The sequence below is a fragment of the Suncus etruscus genome, chromosome 1 (genome assembly GCF_024139225.1).
Source record: "Suncus etruscus isolate mSunEtr1 chromosome 1, mSunEtr1.pri.cur, whole genome shotgun sequence".
NCBI classification, from domain to species: domain Eukaryota; kingdom Metazoa; phylum Chordata; class Mammalia; order Eulipotyphla; family Soricidae; genus Suncus; species Suncus etruscus.
In genome coordinates this window covers 86,528,708-86,549,825 of record NC_064848.1, presented here as the reverse complement: position 1 = coordinate 86,549,825, position 21,118 = coordinate 86,528,708, and the positions used below count along the sequence as shown (strand labels likewise).

General features: G+C 36.7%; 1 protein-coding gene across 1 annotated transcript in view; it reads right to left on the bottom strand.

The window, feature by feature from the left end:
- The window catches only part of VPS50 (VPS50 subunit of EARP/GARPII complex), a 127,310-nt gene that overhangs the window by 28,056 nt on the left and 78,136 nt on the right, over window positions 1–21,118 (bottom strand). The window contains exons 16-20 of the mRNA XM_049785209.1: window positions 20,826–20,924; window positions 17,374–17,464; window positions 15,813–15,989; window positions 11,728–11,846; window positions 1,312–1,418 (exon numbers count right to left, since the gene is read on the bottom strand). Coding sequence (XP_049641166.1) covers window positions 1,312–1,418; window positions 11,728–11,846; window positions 15,813–15,989; window positions 17,374–17,464; window positions 20,826–20,924 — 593 coding nt within the window. The remainder of the gene's footprint in view (window positions 1–1,311; window positions 1,419–11,727; window positions 11,847–15,812; window positions 15,990–17,373; window positions 17,465–20,825; window positions 20,925–21,118) is intronic.

The following is a 21,118-nucleotide window of genomic DNA, read 5'->3' as shown; positions in this document are numbered from 1 at the left end:
AAAAACCTGACATATTTTGGTCATGAAAATATACAATTCAACATTACTTCCTTATTTTCCTTTTAAGAAGTGGAACTTCCAAAATATACTTTGTTGGCACACGTGTGTTTCTTGGGCCAATACATGTGCTGATAGTCTATCCACATGGTGCCTGCACACACATATTTCCTGCATCTGCCCTCGAGATGTATATTTTCATACTTTAATTCTGGGACATGCACCTCTGGAGAAGTCAATGCTTTCCCATGAGTGCGCTACTCTCTTTCTTATCCTCATGCTCCCCTTCCTCAGTACCTCTGAATAAAAACTGTTTTTAAAATAAATAAAATATTTCTGTCTACTTCATTTAAAATTTTCTTGAAAAACACAGACTTTTTATTGGACCTAAGAGTAATCAAATTAGGCAATAGGAAAATATTACCACAATAAATAGTATATAGTGTGTTTATAAAAAGGCCAATAAGATTTCACAAAAAAAAATCACTAACTAGTATAACTTCTTTAATTAAGGTGATATTTCTATCATTCATATCAAAACTTTGTGATACAGGGCCAAAGCAGTGGCGCAATTGGTAAGGTAAGGCATCTGCCTTGCCTGTGCTAGCCTAGGATGGACCGCAGTTTGATCCCCCAGAGTCCCATATGGTCCCCCAAGCCAGGAGCAATTTCTGAGCACATAGCCAGGAGTAACCTCTGAGCATCACCAGGTGTGCCTCCCCAAACAAAATAAAACAAAAAAATCTTTGTGATATAACGGCTGAGATAGCAAAATGTTGATATAAGTTATAAAAATCCTTCAAAAGGCATTTCTTCATGCTGTTTTCCTCCTAAAAAAGTCATCAATAAAGGTCTTATCTGTAATAAGAACAACACTTCCAGTGGAGTGAGTATTTAGTTTATAGAACCCTTGTGTCTGAAAATGCCAGACACTCACTTTTCACTTTGTCTTATCTGACAGGATGATTGTGAAGATCAATGAAACAATTAAGCACCAAAATACTGTTGCAAATGTAAAGCAGCATTATCATCATCCCAGTGCATTCTAACTCAGAGATATTTTGTTGCATTACAATAAATTGAAATATTTTATAAAAATTGGATGGCACAATTGGGTGGCAATACTAAGAAGTTAATTTTAAAATGATGACAATAATATCAGTATTATATTATTTGGAACAAAGAAAAGCACTAATTTTACTCCTTCATTGAAGTGGCAATCGAATACAAAGTAAAACTCTAAAAATCATCTGGTAATAAAATTAGAGTAAATGCTGTTTGCTTTATTTTCTTTAAGCATAGCTACATTCTTACCAACAAGTCTTATTACGTTCAGTGTTGTATTTGTTAAGATGGGTGCATTCACTTTATTTAGACTGTAATCTGATTTCTTCCTGCTTCTCAGAGTTTCTCGGGAAACACTTAATAAAGGAAAAGACAATAGCAGTTAGTGTTGGCAAAGTAGTAAATCAGGTACTCAATTAAGGCTCTACCCCTCATTCACTAATCAATTAAAGAAAATCCTATTATGTCTTGATATAGGAATACAGAGATTATCCTTCTGTCCATACATCACATACAGTCTAATGGGGAAGAAAGATAAGCAAAATAGGCCAAGTAATATTTCTTTGATTCTAAGACAACCATTAAAAAAAGAAATTCCACATAAAATGTACCAAGCATACTAATTTTAAACTTATAAATAGAGGGTAAAAATCTTCCCAAAATTTTGAATTAAAGGGCTCATGGATTGCTCCACAGCAAAAGTATCTGCTTTTCAGGTTCATTTCAGTGAGGCTGAAAGTTAATTAAGGGGCTAGCCAAGAAATGACATGTTTATATTTGCGTATAAGAAAAATCCAAGTTTGCATCTAAGAATGATTTGATAGGAGACAAGTTTAGAAATGACAAGCCAAGGTAAATGGGCTGATTCAATCATTTAGCACAGCAATTATTTTAATATGATCAGGGAGGGTGGTAGTGAATACTGGGAATTTGATCAATTCAAGAAACACTTGAAATGGAATTAATAAATCCAGTTAATCCTATGAACATACTGGATTCAGTTAACAGTTCATATTACACACACACACACACACACACACACACATATATATATATTTCTCAGGGTTTAGTTATGACATTTAGGAGGCTACAGAAAACAAACAAAATACTTATCTTACTTTGTGTTTTCTTTTTTTTTTTTGTTTTTTGTTTTGTTTTTGTTTTGATTTTGGTTTTTGGGTCGCACCCAGCAGCGCTCAGATGAATCGCTCCTGACCGGCTGAGGGGACCATATGTAATGCCGGAATTCAAACCACCATCCTTCTGCATGCAAGGCAAATGCCCTACCTCCATGCTATCTCTCCGGTCCCAGTAAGATGCTTATTATTTGTTTTGGGGCCACAGCCGGCAGTGCTCAGAGGTTACTCCTGGCTATCTGTTCAGAAATTGCCCCTGGCAGGCACAGGGGACCATATGGGACACGGGACTTGAACCAATCACCTTAGGTCCTAGGTCGGCTGCTTGCAAGACAAACACTGCTGTGCTATCTCTCCGGCCCCTAGATGTTTATTATAAATCATTGTCTTACTTATTCATTTCAAAGTATTGTTGTTAGTCAATATATACCCCCAAAGATATCCAATAAAAAATAAAAAAATATATCTTACTTCATTTATAATAGATTTAAATATCGTACATACACCAAAATAAATAAAATATACTTTGCCAAATAAAATATCCAGTTACATGAGTTTCTAAGAAATATATGAGTAAAAATGTGAAATCAATTATTAACTAGCTATATTGAAAGAACGGTAATGAGAAATATGGATTTAAACTTATAATAAAAGTGTGTATCTGCTGTATATTTGTTGTGAGTTAAAGAGATAGTACAGAAAATTTGATACTAGCTTTGTTTGCATGGCCTGCGTTTGACTGCCAGGGATTAATTGCCAGCACTCCATATGGTCCCCCTGATCCTATCCAGAAGGATCCCTGAGAACAGTGCCAGAAGTAAGCCCCAAGCACACCATGTGTATGTGACCAAAATATACACATTATTCAGTTGAAAGGAACTCACTCTCAGCATATGATTCATTTAATAAGAAATAGTTTGAACAAATGGACAAAATTGAATAGAGCTAGACAAAATAGTCTTGCCATAGTTTCTAAAGAAAATGATTTATTTATTATGAACAAATATGTATACCGTATTTTCCGGCATATATGACTTTTGAAACAAACAAACAAAAAATCAACCGAAAATCAGGTTCATTTTATACGCCGAGCATATCCTAAAAAAACGTTTCGATATGCCGCTAAACGAAAATCGTCTGGATATTGCCACAAAACAAATTTTCCAACTCGATCCTGCACCAATTACTGCAAGGCTGCTCGGACCGCCTCTCTAACTCAGCCAATCCAAGCAGGCTTTTCATGCATGCAAATTAGACAATGTTCTGGACCCAAATCTACACTGTAAAATGCCTGCTCAGATTGGCCAGAGTCAGAGAGGACGTCTATTACAGTATAACCTTTGGACCTTTGCTTGTTGTGATTGGCTCACTGTGGTACATACAGTTGCAGCACAGGAACCTTCTGTCTGATACAGCGAATATAGGCCTAAACCTATGTTTTAACTGTAAAATTAGGGGGCCATCTTATATGCTGGAAAATATGGTACACATATATATGCATATACATTATACATATTTATATATATATACACAAAACATATTTTTGAGAGTGGGAGCTGCTGCATCATACCTGGCTGTGCTCAAGACTTACTTCTCGGATCTTCAACACCACCTGGGGTTCTCAAGCATGACCAGATCAAACCCGCTTAGTTGGTAGCTTTCTGGCTTTCTGCTATCTCAAAATGTTCCGGGTTCCGGACACCAGGCGGGGAAAATCCGCGAAAGTACACCGGCCCAGTGGGGCTCAGCTGTGAAAGACTGTGAGTGTGACCTGTCTATGTCTGTCTACTGTCCTCTTGCGTGAAACTCTTGCGAGTGGGGCAAAAAGAGCCTCCAGAAACCTCGCTCGCCCAGACACCATTTTCAGGGAGGGACTTCAGAGCATAAAAACCGGCTAACCTTTGCAAAAGCTGGCTCCCTGTGTGTGACACCAGGCGGGGAAAATCCGCAAAAGTACACCGGCCCAGTGGGGCTCAGCTGTGAAAGACTGTGAGTGTGACCTGTCTATGTCTGTCTACTGTCCTCTTGCGTGAAACTCTTGCGAGTGGGGCAAAAAGAGCCTCCAGAAACCTCGCTCGCCCAGACACCATTTTCAGGGAGGGACTTCAGAGCATAAAAACCGGCTAACCTTTGCAAAAGCTGGCTCCCTGTGTGTGACACCAGGCGGGGAAAATCCGCGAAAGTACACCGGCCCAGTGGGGCTCAGCTGTGAAAGACTGTGAGTGTGACCTGTCTATGTCTGTCTACTGTCCTCTTGCGTGAAACTCTTGCGAGTGGGGCAAAAAGAGGCTCAAAGGAGCACGGCCGCTCCACTTCGCTACGCGGCCGTGCACTCTTTCTAAGGAAAGAACTCCATTGCAACAAGAAGGAAAAATCACACTAAGAACGGCGCTATATCACAGAAGCAAACATTTCTCTCTGGACTGTCTTCTCTGTTGCATGCTCGGGCCTAAGATTTGTCCCAGTGTGAGGCTTCATCCACGGAGGACTCCCCTCCCTTAGAGGCAAGTCAGCCCATCCAGAAAGGGAGGAGCCAGAGGAGTGTGCTGCCTACATCATAAAGACAATGAATACCACTACAACACGTAGAAAAACCCACAATACAAGTGTGACAATGGGGAAACAACGCAGGCCAGCATCAGACATAGAGAATGAAGATGACAATTCTGAGGACCAGATAATGACTGAACAACTAATCAACCTCTCAGATAAGGACTTTAGACTAGCAATATGGAAGGTGCTCAACAGACTCCAAGAAACCATGGATCGAGTTGAACAGAACACTAATAAGAACCAAGAAAATATGAAGGCAGAAATGACAAAACTCCAAACTGAAATAACATGTCAACTAACAGGACTGAAAAAGTCAGTAAACAAAGTGAATGACAAAATGGATAAGCTCTGGGACAGGGTATCAGAAGCTGAGAACAGACTTGGTGCTGTGGAAGATGAGATACATAACAATTCCATACAGCAGGAGAGATTGGACAAAAAACTTAAAGCAAATGAGCAGACAATGGAAAAATTAGTCAAAGAATGGGAACAGACGAAAATAGAAGTCTATGATAAGATCAACAGAAACAACTTAAGAATCATTGGAGTCCCAGAGACCCAGGAAGAAAATTTCCAGGAAGAATCAATGGTCAAGAACATCATTAAAGAGAAACTTCCAGAGCTAAAGAATATATGTGATCAAATCCTGCATGCCCGAAGAGTACCAACCAAAAGAGACCCCAGAAAAACCACCCCAAGACACATCCTAGTCACAATGACAAATCCCACAGATAGAGACAGAATTCTGAAAACAGCAAGATCAAAAGGGGAAATCATGTTCAAGCAAGCTTCCCTGAGATTTACAGCAGACCTGTCACCAGAAACACTCAATGCCAGAAAGCAGTGGTGGGATATTGTGACAAGACTGAATGAAATGAATGCTTCACCCAGAATACTATACCCAGCAAAACTCACTTTCCGGTTTGATGGAAGAATACATGGTTTCACAGACAAAAAACAGCTCAGAAACTTCACAGACACAAAACCAGTCTTAAGAGAAAAACTGAAAGACCTAATCTAAGACAAGACTACCCAAAAGACACACCAAACTTCGATATAAAGATGGCATTAAATCCCAGGACAATTATTTCTCTCAACGTCAATGGACTAAATGCACCAGTTAAGAGACACAGAGTGGCTAAATGGATCAAAAAACTCAATCCAACCTTCTGCTGCCTACAAGAAACGCACCTGAATAGTCAGAACAAACATAGACTCAAAATAAAAGGCTGGAGAAAAGTTATCCAAGCAAACAACACCCATAAAAAAGCTGGAGTGGCCATACTAATATCAGATAATGCAAACTTTATACTCAGGAAGGTTGTAAGGGACAAAGACGGACATTTTATATTAATCAAGGGGTACGTAGAGCAGGAAGAATTCACTCTCCTAAACATATATGCACCGAATGAGGGGCCAGCAAAATATTTAATACAACTGTTGACAAATCTGAAAAATAATATCAACAACAACACAATAATTGTGGGGGACCTTAACACGGCTTTGTCAACACTGGACAGGTCAACCAGACTGAAACCCAACAAGAATATACTAGACCTGAGGAGAGAAATGGAAGAAAGAGGCCTAGTGGATATATATAGGACACTCCATCCCCAGAAACCTGGATACACATTCTTCTCCAATGTACATGGGACATTCTCCAGGATAGACTACATGCTGGCACATAAAACATACCTCCATAAGATCAAGAGGATAGAAATTTTGCAGACTACCTTCGCTGACCACAAGGCTCTGAAATTATTTGTGAACTCCAAAGGGACTCAGAAGAAACACTTTAACACCTGAAAGTTAAACAGCCTCATGCTCAATAACCAGTGGGTCCGAGATGAAATCAAGGAGGAAATAAAAAGGTTCCTGGAAACAAATGACAATAAAGACACAAACTCTCAGAACTTATGGGACACAGCAAAAGCAGTACTGAGAGGAAAATTTATAGCTTTGCAAGCACACATCAGGAAGGAAGAAGGAGCTTACCTGAGTAGCTTAATGACACAGCTAATAGAACTAGAAAATGCTCAACAAAAGGACCCAAGAATAGGAAGACAGAAGGAAATAACAAAGCTGAGAGCAGAAATCAACGAAGTGGAAACCCAAAAAACAATCCGAAAGATCAACGAAAGCAGAAGTTGGTTCTTTGAAAAAATAAACAAGATTGATAGACCACTGGCAAACCTAACAAAGAAAGAGAGAGAGAGAAACTTGATAACTCGTATCAGGAATGAAAAAGGAGAGATCACTACTGATATGACAGAGATTCAAAGGGTAATCAGAAACTACTTTGAAAAACTCTACGCCACTAAAAATGAGAACCTGGAAGAAATGGATAAATTCTTGGACTCTTATAATCTTCCACGGTTGAAGGAAGAGGATGTAGCATATCTAAACACCCCCATCACCATTGATGAAATTAAAACAGTAATCAAATGTCTGCCGAAAAACAAAAGCCCAGGTCCAGATGGATTCACTAATGAATTCTATCAAACTTTCCAAGAGGAACTACTGCCAATCTTGGCAAGACTCTTTCATGAAATTGAACAAACAGAAACACTTCCAAATAGCTTTTATGAAGCCAACATCACCTTGATACCTAAACCAGACAGAGACGCTACCAAAAAAGAAAATTACAGACCAATATCACTGATGAATGCAGATGCAAAGATCCTCAACAAAATCCTGGCAAATAGGATTCAATGCCTCGTTAAGAAGATCATCCACTACGATCAAGTAGGTTTCATCCCAGGAATGCAAGGCTGGTTTAACATCCGTAAATCTATCAACATAATACACAACATCAATAACAAGAAAAATAAAAACCACATGATCATATCAATAGATGCAGAGAAAGCATTTGATAAGGTCCAACACCCATTCTTGATCAAAACTCTCAGCAAGATGGGAATGGAGGGAACCTTTCTCAATATAGTGAAGGCCATCTACCACAAGCCAGTGGCAAATATTATCCTCAATGGAGAAAAACTGAAAGCCTTCCCTCTAAATTCTGGCACAAGACAAGGCTGTCCTCTCTCACCACTCCTATTCAACATAGCACTGGAAGTACTTGCTATAGCGATTAGGCAAGAAAAGGATATCAAGGGAATCCAGATAGGAAAGGAAGAAGTCAAGCTCTCACTGTTTGCAGATGACATGATACTCTACTTAGAAAACCCTAAAGACTCTATCAAAAAGCTTCTAGAAACAATAGACTCATATAGCAAGGTGGCAGGCTACAAAATTAACACACAAAAATCAATGGCCTTTCTATATACCAATAGTAATAAGGATGAAATGGACATTAAGAAAACAACCCCATTCACAATAGTACCACACAAACTCAAATATCTTGGAATCAACTTGACTAAATATGTGAAGGACCTATACAAAGAAAACTATAAAACTCTGCTCCAAGAAATAAGAGAGGACACACGGAAATGGAAACACATACCCTGCTCATGGATTGGCAGGATTAACATCATCAAAATGTCAATACTCCCCAAGGCATTATACAGATTTAATGCCATCCCTCTAAAGATACCCATGACATTCTTCAAAGAAGTGGATCAGACACTTTTGAAATTCATTTGGAACAATAAACACCCTCGAATAGCTAAAGCAATCATTGGGAAAAAGAATATGGGAGGAATTACTTTTCCCAACTTTAAACTGTACTACAAAGCAACAATTATCAAAACAGCATGGTATTGGAATAAGGATAGGTCCTCAGATCAGTGGAATAGGCTTGAATACTCAGAAAATGTTCCCCAGAGATACAACCATCTAATTTTTGATAAAGGAGCAGGAAATCCTAAATGGAGCAGGGAAAGCCTCTTCAACAAGTGGTGTTGGCACAATTGGATAGCCACTTGCAAAAAATTAAACTTAGACCCCCAGCTAACATCATGTACAAAGGTAAAATCCAAATGGATTAAAGACCTCGATATCAGCCCCAAAACCATAAGATATATAGAACAGCACATAGGCAAAACACTCCAGGACATTACAGGCATCTTCAAGGAGGAAACTGCACTCTCCAAGCAAGTGAAAACAGAGATTAACAGATGGGAATATATTAAGTTGAGAAGCTTCTGCACCTCAAAGGAAATAGTGCCCAGGATACAAGAGCCACCCACTGAGTGGGAGAAACTATTCACCCAATACCCATCAGATAAGGGGCTAATCTCCAAAATATACAAGGCACTGACAGAACTTTACAAGAAAAAAACATCTAACCCCATCAAAAAATGGGGAGAAGAAATGAACAGACACTTTGACAAAGAAGAAATACGCATGGCCAAAAGACACATGAAAAAATGTTCCACATCACTAATCATCAGGGAGATGCAAATCAAAACAACGATGAGATACCACCTCACACCCCAGAGAATGGCACACATCACAAAGAATGAGAATAAACAGTGTTGGCGGGGATGTGGAGAGAAAGGAACTCTTATCCACTGCTGGTGGGAATGCTGTCTAGTTCAACCTTTATGGAAAGCGATATGGAGATTCCTCCAAAAACTGGAAATCGAGCTCCCATACGATCCAGCTATACCACTTTTAGTAATATACCCTAGGAACACAAAAATACAATACAAAAACCCCTTCCTTACACCTATATTCATTGCAGCTCTATTTACCATAGCAAGACTCTGGAAACAACCAAGATGCCCTTCAACAGACGAATGGCTAAAGAAACTGTGGTACATATACACAATGGAATATTATGCAGCTGTCAGGAGAGATGAAGTCATGAAATTTTCCTATACATGGATGTACATGGAATCTATTATGCTGAGTGAAATAAGTCAGAGAGAGAGAGAAAAACGCAGAATGGTCTCACTCATCTATGGGTTTTAAGAAAAATGAAAGACACCCTTGTAATAATAATTTTCAGACACAAAAGAGAAAAGAGCTGGAAGTTCCAGCTCACCTCAGGAAGCTCACCACAAAGAGTGATGAGTTTAGTTAGAGAAATAACTACATTTTGAACTGTCCTAATATTGAGAATGTATGAGGGAAATGTAGAGCCTGTTTAGGGTACAGGCGGGGGTTGGGGGGGGGAGGAGGGAGATTTTAGACTTGGGTGATGGGAATGTTGCACTGGTGATGGGTGGTGTTCCTTTTATGACTGAAACCCAAACACAATCATGTATGTAATCAAGGTGTTTAAATAAAAAAAAAATTAAAAAAAAAAAAAAGACTTACTTCTCCCTCTGTGCTTAAGGATCATTCCTTAAGGTACATGGGGTACCATACCATATTCAGTGCCGAAGATAGAACAGACGAAGGCTGCCTGAAAAGGCAGTGCCTTAACCCCTTATCTCTCACAAGAAATCTTAACAGAAGGTTGAATTAGTGACTATTAATGACATAGAAACTTTAAAATTTCACTAGATTTAGGGGCCATAAAAATAGCACAGCGGTAGGGCATTTGCCTTGCATAAAGCCAACCTGGGGCAGATGCTGGTTAGAATCCCGGCATCCCATATGATCCCCCAAGCCTGCCAGGAGCGATTTCTGAGCACAGAATTGGAGTAACCTCTGAGTGCCGCCGAATGTGACCCAAAAACCAAAAATAATTTTTTTCCACTAGATTTAAAATTTACTAATTTTTAAAATTGAAAGTTTTCTGCAAAAACCACTATCTTCAGGAACCGGAGTGACAGCACAGCAGTAGGGTATCTGTCCTACATGCAGCTGACCCAGTACAGACCTCACTTCGATCCCTGCGGTCCCAAATGGTCCCCCAAGCCAGGAGCGATTTCTGAGCACATAGCCAGGAGAAACCCCGAGCATCACTGTGTGACCCCAAAACAAACAAAAACAAAACAAACAAAAAGAACCCACTACCTGCAAATGAATATTCTTTAATTATGCTTGATATATAAAAGCTTCATGTTAAACTTTTAGAAAATCATTTTTATTTTTTTTGTTTGTTTTTGTTTTTTGGGCCCACCCAGTGACGCTCAGGGGTTACTCCTGGCTATGCGCTCAGAAGTCGATCCTGGCTTGGGGGACCATATGGGATGCTGGGGAATCGAACCGCGGTCCGTCCTAGGCTAGCGCAGGCCCCGGTCCCATTACTTTTTTTAACTTTTCTTTTAGGCATCATGATTTACAATATTGATAATGGCAGGTTTCACACATGAAACATTGCAATGCCACATCCTCAATAGTGACAATTTCTCTACCACAATACCAGTGAGTTTTCTCATCCATCCTTGTGGCCCCATCCACCCTGCAGTGAGATGTGTCCTACTAAATATCAGTTCTCAGTTTCTGTTGCCTTTGGAAATTTAGTTCTCCCATATAGTTCTTTCATATCCCCTATGTGAGAGAGATCATTCTGTACTGTCCCCCTCTCCCTTTGACTAATGTCATGCAGCATGATACTCTCCAGAATCATTTTAAAAGAACATATTAACTTTAGTCACGTGGTGTTATAATGAACACACATTTTTAATGTTTCCCTTTTTGGAATTAGATCTTTACATTTTATTTATTTATTTATTTATTTATTTATTTTTTTTTGGTTTTTGGTTTTTGGGCCACACCCGTTTGACGCTCAGGGGTTACTCCTGGCTATGCACTCAGAAATCATCCCTGGCTTGGGGGAACCATATGGGACACCGGGGGATCGAACCGCGGTCCGTCCTATGCTAGCGCTTGCAAGGCAGACACTTTACCTCTAGCGCCACCTTCCCGGCCCCGATCTTTACATTTTATATTTAAATTCTGACCTATACAATAATGTGCAGGGATCAACAGGACTACACAGAGATGCTGGGCACATGCAGTGCTGCGGACTGAACTCAGGACCTTGCACATGTAAAAATCATGTGCTCAACTACTTGGAGCTATTCTCCAGACCCAAATTTTGTTTCTTCTTTAACTTTTCAAGGGAATCTTAAACTGTGCAACATAAACTGAAAATGCCATACTATCTAAAAGCAATTACCTTTTCACAGGAGCATCTCCTGTCTGTTCATCCACATAATCTCGTTTCAGTTCCTCAGGAACATCACTGTCACTGTCGTATTCCTGATAGGCACTTTTCTCTTGTTCATCAGATTCATACTGAAAAAAATAAGGTATGTTTAGCAATGGACATAAAGAATAAAGTTTCTGGAAGGTATTACAAGTAATAAAAATCTCTAATTTCCCAAGAGGTAGCTTATAGAACATAAAGAGTCATTATTCTTGGGCCAGAAAGCTAGCTCAAAAGGCCGGTATGCATGCTTTGCATGTGAGGGGCCCAGGTTTGATTCTCAGCAGCTCAACATTTCACCAAACATCCTGAATGTAACCCCTAAAAGTTAGTAGGTGTTATCTCAAAAATCCAAAAACAAACCCTAAAATTTTCTTCATCATCCTATCTTAAGTATAAAAGAAATACAAAATATTAGAGCTATCAAAATTTATGCTTAAAAATTAAATTTCATATTTAAAAAATACACTCAAGTATACAAAAAAATATATACCTTGCTAAGCCTTAGAAAATGGAAGAAGAGTACAGCTGACTAAAAACATCTCTTTCTCTCCAGGAACATCATCATACTTATGTCCAACAAGTTAATTCACTACAGAGACTTGAGTATCCAGTTCTGGAAATCTATATGCTAAGGATCAAACTCAGCTTCACCTGCAATGCAAGTGATCTACTGCTGAGCTACTTCCCTAGCTTTCCACTTTAATAAGCACAATAGACATATTAATATTCTAGTTTTTTATGGTGTTATTTAAATCCCAGTGTAATGTGGGAAATTAGGCTGTGCACCTGCGTATTTTTTTTATTGTGACTGAAGTTCATTACACAGAATTATTTACAGTACATAGTGACAATGAATGAAGGGCTTTCCCTCCACCAATGTTGTCCTCCCTCCACTCCTGTTCCCAGCTTGTCTCCCACATATCCCTTCTTTACCCCCCAGAATCCTAGTGTAACTGGTCTTCACCTTACAGCTTGTTATAGGATGGGTATCTATTCTGTTTGGTGTTCCAGTCTGGTCATTTTTTATTTACACTAGGTGTTCATATGACTGGTCCTGGTATCATTCTTTTCCCCCCTCAATTTATGAGGCTGAATGATTCAAGTTATGCTATTCTGTTGGAGATAAAAAGGTTAAGGGAAAGAGAAGAAAAAACTTGGTATCAACCTAAAATAGAAAGGAAAAAATCACCGAATAATATCCACAAAAGTGAAAAAGAAAGAAAAAAGTGGAAGAAAAAAGAGAAGTGAGATAATATCAAAAAACAAACCAAAAAATAAAGCAAAACAAAACCAGAAAAAGTGGTGCAGTGGCAGGGCTTGGTGTTACCCCACCATTTTTTTTTTTGTATAGGCACAGTAAGTATTGGGGAGAGCAAGGACAAAACAGTGATGTACTCTTAAGATGAAGGGACTTTCCTAACATTGCCATCACCTATATATGCATAGTAAAAGAAGTGGTATTATCATAATAACTAACAGCATAAATTAATATAATTAACATGACAACAGAACATTTGTCAAGTATTGTTTTAAAACTTACAGTGATTTCTCCAAAAAATTCTGCCAGGGTGTTTCAACCTCCTTATTTACTGAAGAGATAATTATGGCAGCATAAGAAGTCTCCTAATTTAATAACTATTTTCTCAAAGTTTAAAGTATTTATGGCACAGGCCTTATTCTGATATGACTCTCAGGATGAATATTGTATCTCAATGATTGATCATAGGTTGATCAAATTTGAAAACAGCATGATTCCATTCTATTGACATTTTGTCCTGCTGTTCTACCCAAAGTTTTTAATTGTTAGTTTTTTGTTTGCTTGTTTGTTTGTTTGTTTGTTTTAAGTGGGCCATACCTGGAAGTACTCGGGACAAATGGGATGCTGAGGATCAAACCAAGGGAGCCATATGCAAGGCAAGCATCCTACCTGCTGTACAATTGTTCTGGCCCCTTTGGTGGTAACAAAGAACTTCGTATTTCATTCTTCATGAACATATGCAGAATGACAAAACTTCTGAGACACTAGCAAACACATACCAGCTGAGAATAATATCCTCTAAATTCTGTTTTAGCTCTTTATTCTAAAAAGCATCTTTTTCATGGTCTAATTAGAATCATATTTAAATTGTATGTGTTTTTTATTTTCCTTGTGATTTTATACCATAGAATAATTCCTAAGCACAGTAATAACATGCTGTCTGGTGTTCCTAAGCACAAGATGTAATGTACTTGAGTACATGTATTACGTAAGTACATTCAGGCAGGAGTTAACATTGTTTTTGACTATGTGTTAGATGTTAAGGATTCAACACCACTTCTACTAAAGTCTTTAACCATAACCATACATAAAAAGAAGTTTTGGCACTGATCAGCTGAAAAAAATGCAGCCAGTAAAGACTCACAGAAACTGAAGCTGACATTTTTCCCAGGGTTACTGATTCAGCATTTGCTAATTCAGCGTTAGTGGTAAATTAATAAAACATAGTTACCACAAGTAATGAGAACTAAACACTCTATAAGAAGTAAACTATCAAAAACACTGTATAGAAGTATAATATATTTTTTTAAAACTAGGATACCAGAGCCAGAAATATGGCTTAATGGTAAGTACATGCTTTGGGACAAATACATGGCAACATGCACATGCACGCACGCACGCACGCACACACACACACACACACACGCACACACACACGCACGCACACACACACACACGCACGCACACACGCACACACACACACACAATGAGAAGCCTTTCAATTCCTCTGAGTTTAATCTATTTCAGAGGTTCCAGAACTTATTTGGCCTACTTGCTCCTTTCAGAAAAATAATTACTGGCCATACTACTGGAATCTATCTTCATTAAGGAAAGTGTCTCCCAGTTACACACTTAGTACTGCTTTCTACCTGCCTCCAATAAACTGATAGCCACTATGGGTAACTTTGAGAAAATTTACCTATTTCATAAAAGCAAGACATCACAAATAATCATTAAAGTCATAATTTTAAATATAGCTCACTATGAATAATTTCTACTTCATGATAAAACATGTATACTTTTTAAAAAGATTAAAAAATATATCAACACAAACCAAAATAAAAGTCAAAACTAAAATACAGAAATAAGTTCAACAGATTTCTGTCAAATCTATATAAGATAGACTCCACTTCCACCAAATCTAAAATTAAAGTCATATTGGAAATTATAAAGATTTAAGTAATATTCAAAATCAAAAGAATACAGTGAAAACAGATGGTACATAACTGTAACACAAGATTTCCCTTCATTACAAATATAGAGAAACTGAAGGTGACAAGATTGAAATATTTTATCAAGGGTCACACAAATAATAAAAGTGGTTTTCATCATCCGACTTAAGTCATTCTTCTAACTCTACTATCTCTATAATGTCTTCAAAATAAAATTAAAATAACATAATCTTCAATCCTAAAAAACTCTCTGCCAGGTAAATAAGACATTATTCTCTAAGATATATAATGGGACATGGAAATAAAGTAACTTCTTTGTTACCAAATGGTGGAGCTGAGAAAAAAAACACAAATGATACATTTATCTAATAAATAAAGTAAATAAACATACCTAAACAACAATGCCATACTATTTGATTAATAACATAGTAAGAACATAAATTGAACATAAAAACAAAATTTATCATTCAAAAAAATGAGAATCATTGTAAAGTCATTATCCCTCCATCTAATAGTACAGGAATGAATAAAGGTAAGAAGGAGGATAGTGAATGGTCAAATAAATCTAACCAATTACCTTGCTTAAAAAGTAGAATACTTTTCCAATATAAAAATCTCATTTAGAGGCTGAAGAGATAGTACAGAGGCTAGGTACTTGCCTTGCACATGGCCAAGGTTCTCCAGCATTGTATATGGTCTCCAAGCCCACCAGGAGTGATTTCTGAGTGTAGTGTCAGGAGCAAGCCCCAGTCACCACAAGGTATGCCCATACGCCCACAAAGAAAAGAACAGAAGGGAAAATCTCTTTTATACACTACAGCTATTTTTAGAATACAACATACCCCATTAGAAGCCAGGACATCTTCCGTTTCTTCATCTTTATGGTTGGCCTGTATTTCAAATGGATTTCCCCCACTACAGTATTGCTCAAACAATGTAACTGTTTTTGAGGAAGATGAGGCTGACTGCTTACTAGGTGAAACTGATGGAGAACGAGACTGTTCCATGAATTTAAATTCCTAGATGTTACAAAAATTATAAAAGAATAGAAACATATTTCATTAATAAAAATGTACTTTTTAAAATAACTATCCTCAGTTTTCAAGTTGTTTGTGAGCAAAAACTTGGATACACTAAAAGGTTTTTCAAAAGACAACTCAGTCATGGAAAATGATTCTTTAAGTAACTTAAAAAATTTCAGTGTTATCTTCTAAAGATGTTAACATAACAGCAAAAGTCCTGGTAGAATGATGTTTTAAGTTTTGAAAGTAAATTATAAATAGTGTTTTTGTTACTGGATTTTTTTTGAGCCATTAGGTAATAGAGCAAATAAATAACACTTGGTTTCTCCTATCTCTTTAGTCTTGGAAGAAAAATATAGGGCTTTGTTTATAATATATATACATATATATGTATATATGTTATCATTATACAACTATCATTGAAAATTTCATACTTTGAAAATAATATTGTGTTGAAAAATGGTTGGGTTTTAAATGTTAGTATGACTAACATTAATGACTTGTTAAAATTCAATTCCTAACTTCACTTATTATTTTTAACTTATAATAATTATTGTTTGGATGTTATAGCCAGTAAAATTCTTTATTTTCCTACTAGATAATAATTTTGTCTTTAAAATATAATTTTAATTATGTATTCCTTATACTTCCTAAAAGTAAGATTACTGCTTCTAGCAAGCTATTCTGCCCAAAGGCAAAATTAAAGACTATTAGACTACTCAATAGGGATCTAAGTTTAAGTATTGCATTTTGACATGGTATTTCTAGAAAATAATATAATACAAAATAATAATGAGCTATAGTGTATTAAACCAAGGGAAAAATCAATTACAGATATTTGCTTGCATTACTGCTTCTTCAATAGGATTATTTCCTAATGTGTAAGAATTCAAAAAAATCAACTAATAAAAAATAGTTCAGGGTATTTTTTATAAATACCCAAAAAAAGTACAGAGCACTTTTTATAAGCAACACTATTAGTTCAGAGGCATTTTCTTATTATAGGCAAACTGATAGTTCACAGTATTAATTAAAAACTTAGTCATTTTAAGAAATGATAAGCATTTAAAAATAAAAGCAATTTCATTAAAAATTCATGAAAATACAATTGATTAATTTTTTCAAATACTAAGTATTGCTTAATAAAGCAAATAAACCAAAGGATCTCCTCTAAAATAAAATAAAATGTATTATTTTAATTGTGATTCCTTTTTAGGCAAAAAGTTTTCCTGACAGAAAGCAATCATAAAAGGTGAAAGATTTTGAATTTCATAATAAAAAGTCATTATTTTTAATTACTCTATAAGAATAAGTTGTCACTTATCCTTGTTTTTGAGAGTGAATAAATTAAACAAAGTATTTATTCTTAAGACACACTTACATGAAGCTGCAAGATACTGAAATTTGATTTCACAGGACAAAGTTCCCAAGTCTCATTCTCGAGGAACATTCTCAATTCATCAAGCCGTGTTCTAAAAATTAAAAAAAAAAAAGGCAAGAAGAAAATTAATGTTACACAGAATCAAAAATATAAGAAAATACAATCAATGCTAGGATTATCATCAAGGTCATCATGAGCTCTGAAAGCACATTCGGAGCAACAAAGTAACTTATTAATTTCATATCACCTTTATATTAAAATATATTGGTGATGTTGTAATAATGAGCACACAAGAAATATTTCCATTAAGGAAGTAAACTAAAAGCTATTTACCAGTCTCATATCTTTGAAATGTCCTTAACCAGTCATCTATCAATGCCAAAATACAACAGAAACATAATTATTTCCAAATATATTTAGCTCAACACCTTTTTCTGGCCAGAATTTTATGAGTTAAATTAGCAAGCACATCATTGACATATTTACAATGGCACACCTATTTATGCCATATTCTTATCTTCTGTCTTCCTTTTTCTTTTACTGTTTATTTTTATTCCTGGCTCTATGCTCAGGGATCACTCCTGGCAGTGCTTATGGGAACTATATGTTGCTCCAGAAGTTGAACTTAGGTTGAATACATGCAAGGCAAATGCCTTACCTGCTGTGCTCTCTCTTTAGCTTACTGTTATCTTCTTTCTTTAACATTACTGTCTTTCCTCAGTAAGCTGTCATATTTCCTCAGTAAGCATCATATTATATATATAAGAAGTTCCAGGGCCTGAGAGATAGCATGGAGGTAAGGCATTTGCCTTTCATGCAGAAGGACAGTGGTTCAAATCCCGGCATCCCATATGGTCCCCCGTACCTGCCAGGAGTGATTTCTGAGCATAGAGCCAGGAGAAACCCCTGAGCGCTGCCAGCCGTGACCCAAAAACCAAAACAAAACAAAAAAAAAGTTCCAAAAAAGTAAAGTCCTTCTTGTTAACCCAAGAAACAAAAAGACCATGCCTGATTTACTCTTAGGTCTTCACTACTTGTTAGAAGAATTGTTCAGTATTACCAGACTGAATAATATCAGGCTTGCAACCTCACCCTAGCCTCTCCCTTGCAGAGGTTCACAGCCCACACTATTGCTGGAGATATTCCTATTACAAAATTTCTTTCTAATATCTTGGGGCCAGAGAAATACTACAGCAAGTAGGGAGCTTGCCTAGAAAGTGGTCAACCTGAGTTCAATTTTTGTCATACCATATGGTCCTCAAGGCACTACCAGGAACTTTTTTTTTTTTGATGAAATTCTGTTACTACCTAGTATATATAAATTGGATATTAATCCCTTATCAGATGGGTTTTGGGTGAATAGTTTCTCCCATTCTGTGGGTGGCCTTTGAAGCTTAGTCACTATTTCCTTTGAGGTGCAGAAGCTTCTGTTTAATAGTCTTGTTTATCTCTGCTTCTACTTGTTTGTGCATGGTTATTTCCTCCTTGAAGATGCCTTGAGTCTCAATGTCATGGAGTGTTTTGCTGATGTTTTCTTACATATGCCTTATGGTTTCAGGTTTTATATCAAGGACTTTAATCCATTTTGATTTGACCTTAGTGCATGGTGTAAGAGGTCTGAGTTTGTTTTTTTTTTTTGCATGTAGCTGACCAGTGGTTCCAACACCACTTGCTGTAGAGGCTTTTCTTGCTTTATTTTGCATTTCTTGCCCATTTATCAAGCTTAATTGAGTGTATGTTTGGGGTTCATTTTATGAATACTCAGTCTATTTAATTAGCTGAGGGTCTTTCTTTATTCCAGTACCATGCTGTTTTGATGACTATTGCTTTGCAATACAATTTAAAGTTGGGAAAAGTGATGCTACCCATCTTCTTATTCCTAAGGGTTGCTTTAGCAATTCACGGACATTAGTTCTTCCAAATGAATTTCAAGAGTGTTTTATCCACTTCCTTGAAGAATGTCATAGATATACCTAGAGAAAGTGCATTAAACCTCTACAATACTTTGGGAGTATTGCCATTTTAATAATGCTGATGCTCCCAATCCATAAGTGGGGTATATGCCTACATTTCCCGTGTCCTCTTTTATTTATTTTTTGTTTTGTTGTTGGCCACATCCAGTGACGCTCAAGGGTTACTCTTGGCTATGAGCTCACTCCTGCCTAGGGGGACCATATAAAAAAATGAAGATATGAAATTTGATTATACATAGATGGATATGGAAAATATTATGCTGAGTAAAATGAGTCAGAAGGAGAGTGATAGATATTGAATGATTGCATTCATCTGTGGAATATAAAATAATTGATTGTATGATAATATCCAGAAATAGAGATGAGGACCAGTCTATGTTTGGAAGCACACTACAAATAGTGAGGGAGTGAGTGCAGTTAGGTCGGAGAAGGAACTCTTATGACTTTGAGAGTTGGAAGTGATCACTCTGGACAGAGCACTGATGCTGAAAGGAGATAAAAGTGATATGCATGATATTTGCAGTAACAATACTGCGAATCAAAGTTACTAAAAGAAAAAAAAAGCAAGAAAGAAGAAAAATATCTGCACAGAGGCAGGTAGGAGGGAATATAGGGGGAAGTTATAAAAGGAAACTGGAGACACTGGAAAAACGAACATTGGTGAAGGGTATTGTAAACTATATGACTAAAATTCAATCATGAACAATTTTGTAACTGTGTATCTCATAGTGATTCAATTAAAGGATTTATTTAAAAAATTAGTAGAGAATGCTTTGCAAAGCAATGTAGTAAATTATCTTGAGTAGATTTGTTAAAGCTAGATATTTTTATACATATATAATCTTGTTAGGCTTGGTATAGCATGCTTTCTTGTTTTAAAGTTTTCTCACTCTTGTAAAACAAATGTTTTTAAGCACCCTCAAAATATTGTCTCAACTGATTTAATTCCCCTACTAGTTCATAGCAGGAAAATTTCCCTACTATTCCATTGTAGGAAAACTACTAGTACTACTAGTACTCAAAATATAGTTCAGTGTGGGCATCAAAACAAATATATTCAAATTTATAATGCACAATAAAAATAGGTTGGGTTTTTTTGTTTTGTTTTGTTTTGTTTTTGGTTTTTGGGTCACATCAGGCAGCGCTCAGGGGCTACTCCTGGCCTCCTGGCTCTACGCTTAGAAATCACCCCTGGCAGACTCGGAGGACCATATGAAATGCCGGGATTCGGACCACCGTCCTTCTGCATTCAAGGCAAACGCCTTACCTCCATACTATCTCTCTGCCCCCCCCTTTTTTAGAAAATAGTTTTAGTTTCTAATTAAAACAATCTTTTAATAAATCCAAAAGTTACAAACACTTTTCAAATTCAAAAAAGTTAAAAAAAATTGTTTTAAATCAACTAATATTTTACCAAAGTAAGCATTATACAAAAGTGTCATCATTTACATTGTCTTTTAATTTAAGTAGAATTCTTACCTATGATAGGTCTTAAAATAATTGACACTTTGTTTTCTAATAGATTCTTGCAAAACTTCAGACTTGCTACCACAAAATTCTTCTCCAACTTGCATCAACCTAGTTGGAAAAAATATTTACATGTATTTTAGCAACCTTCTAATAAGAAAAAAGAAGTCCAAATCCATTTTCCAAAGATAACAATAATAAACTTTAGCTAAAGAAATTGAAAAAACACAAATGTTAGCATTTACAAACATTTAAAGGGCAGAAATATTTAACATATATCGAGCAAAGATTAGACTATGAACATG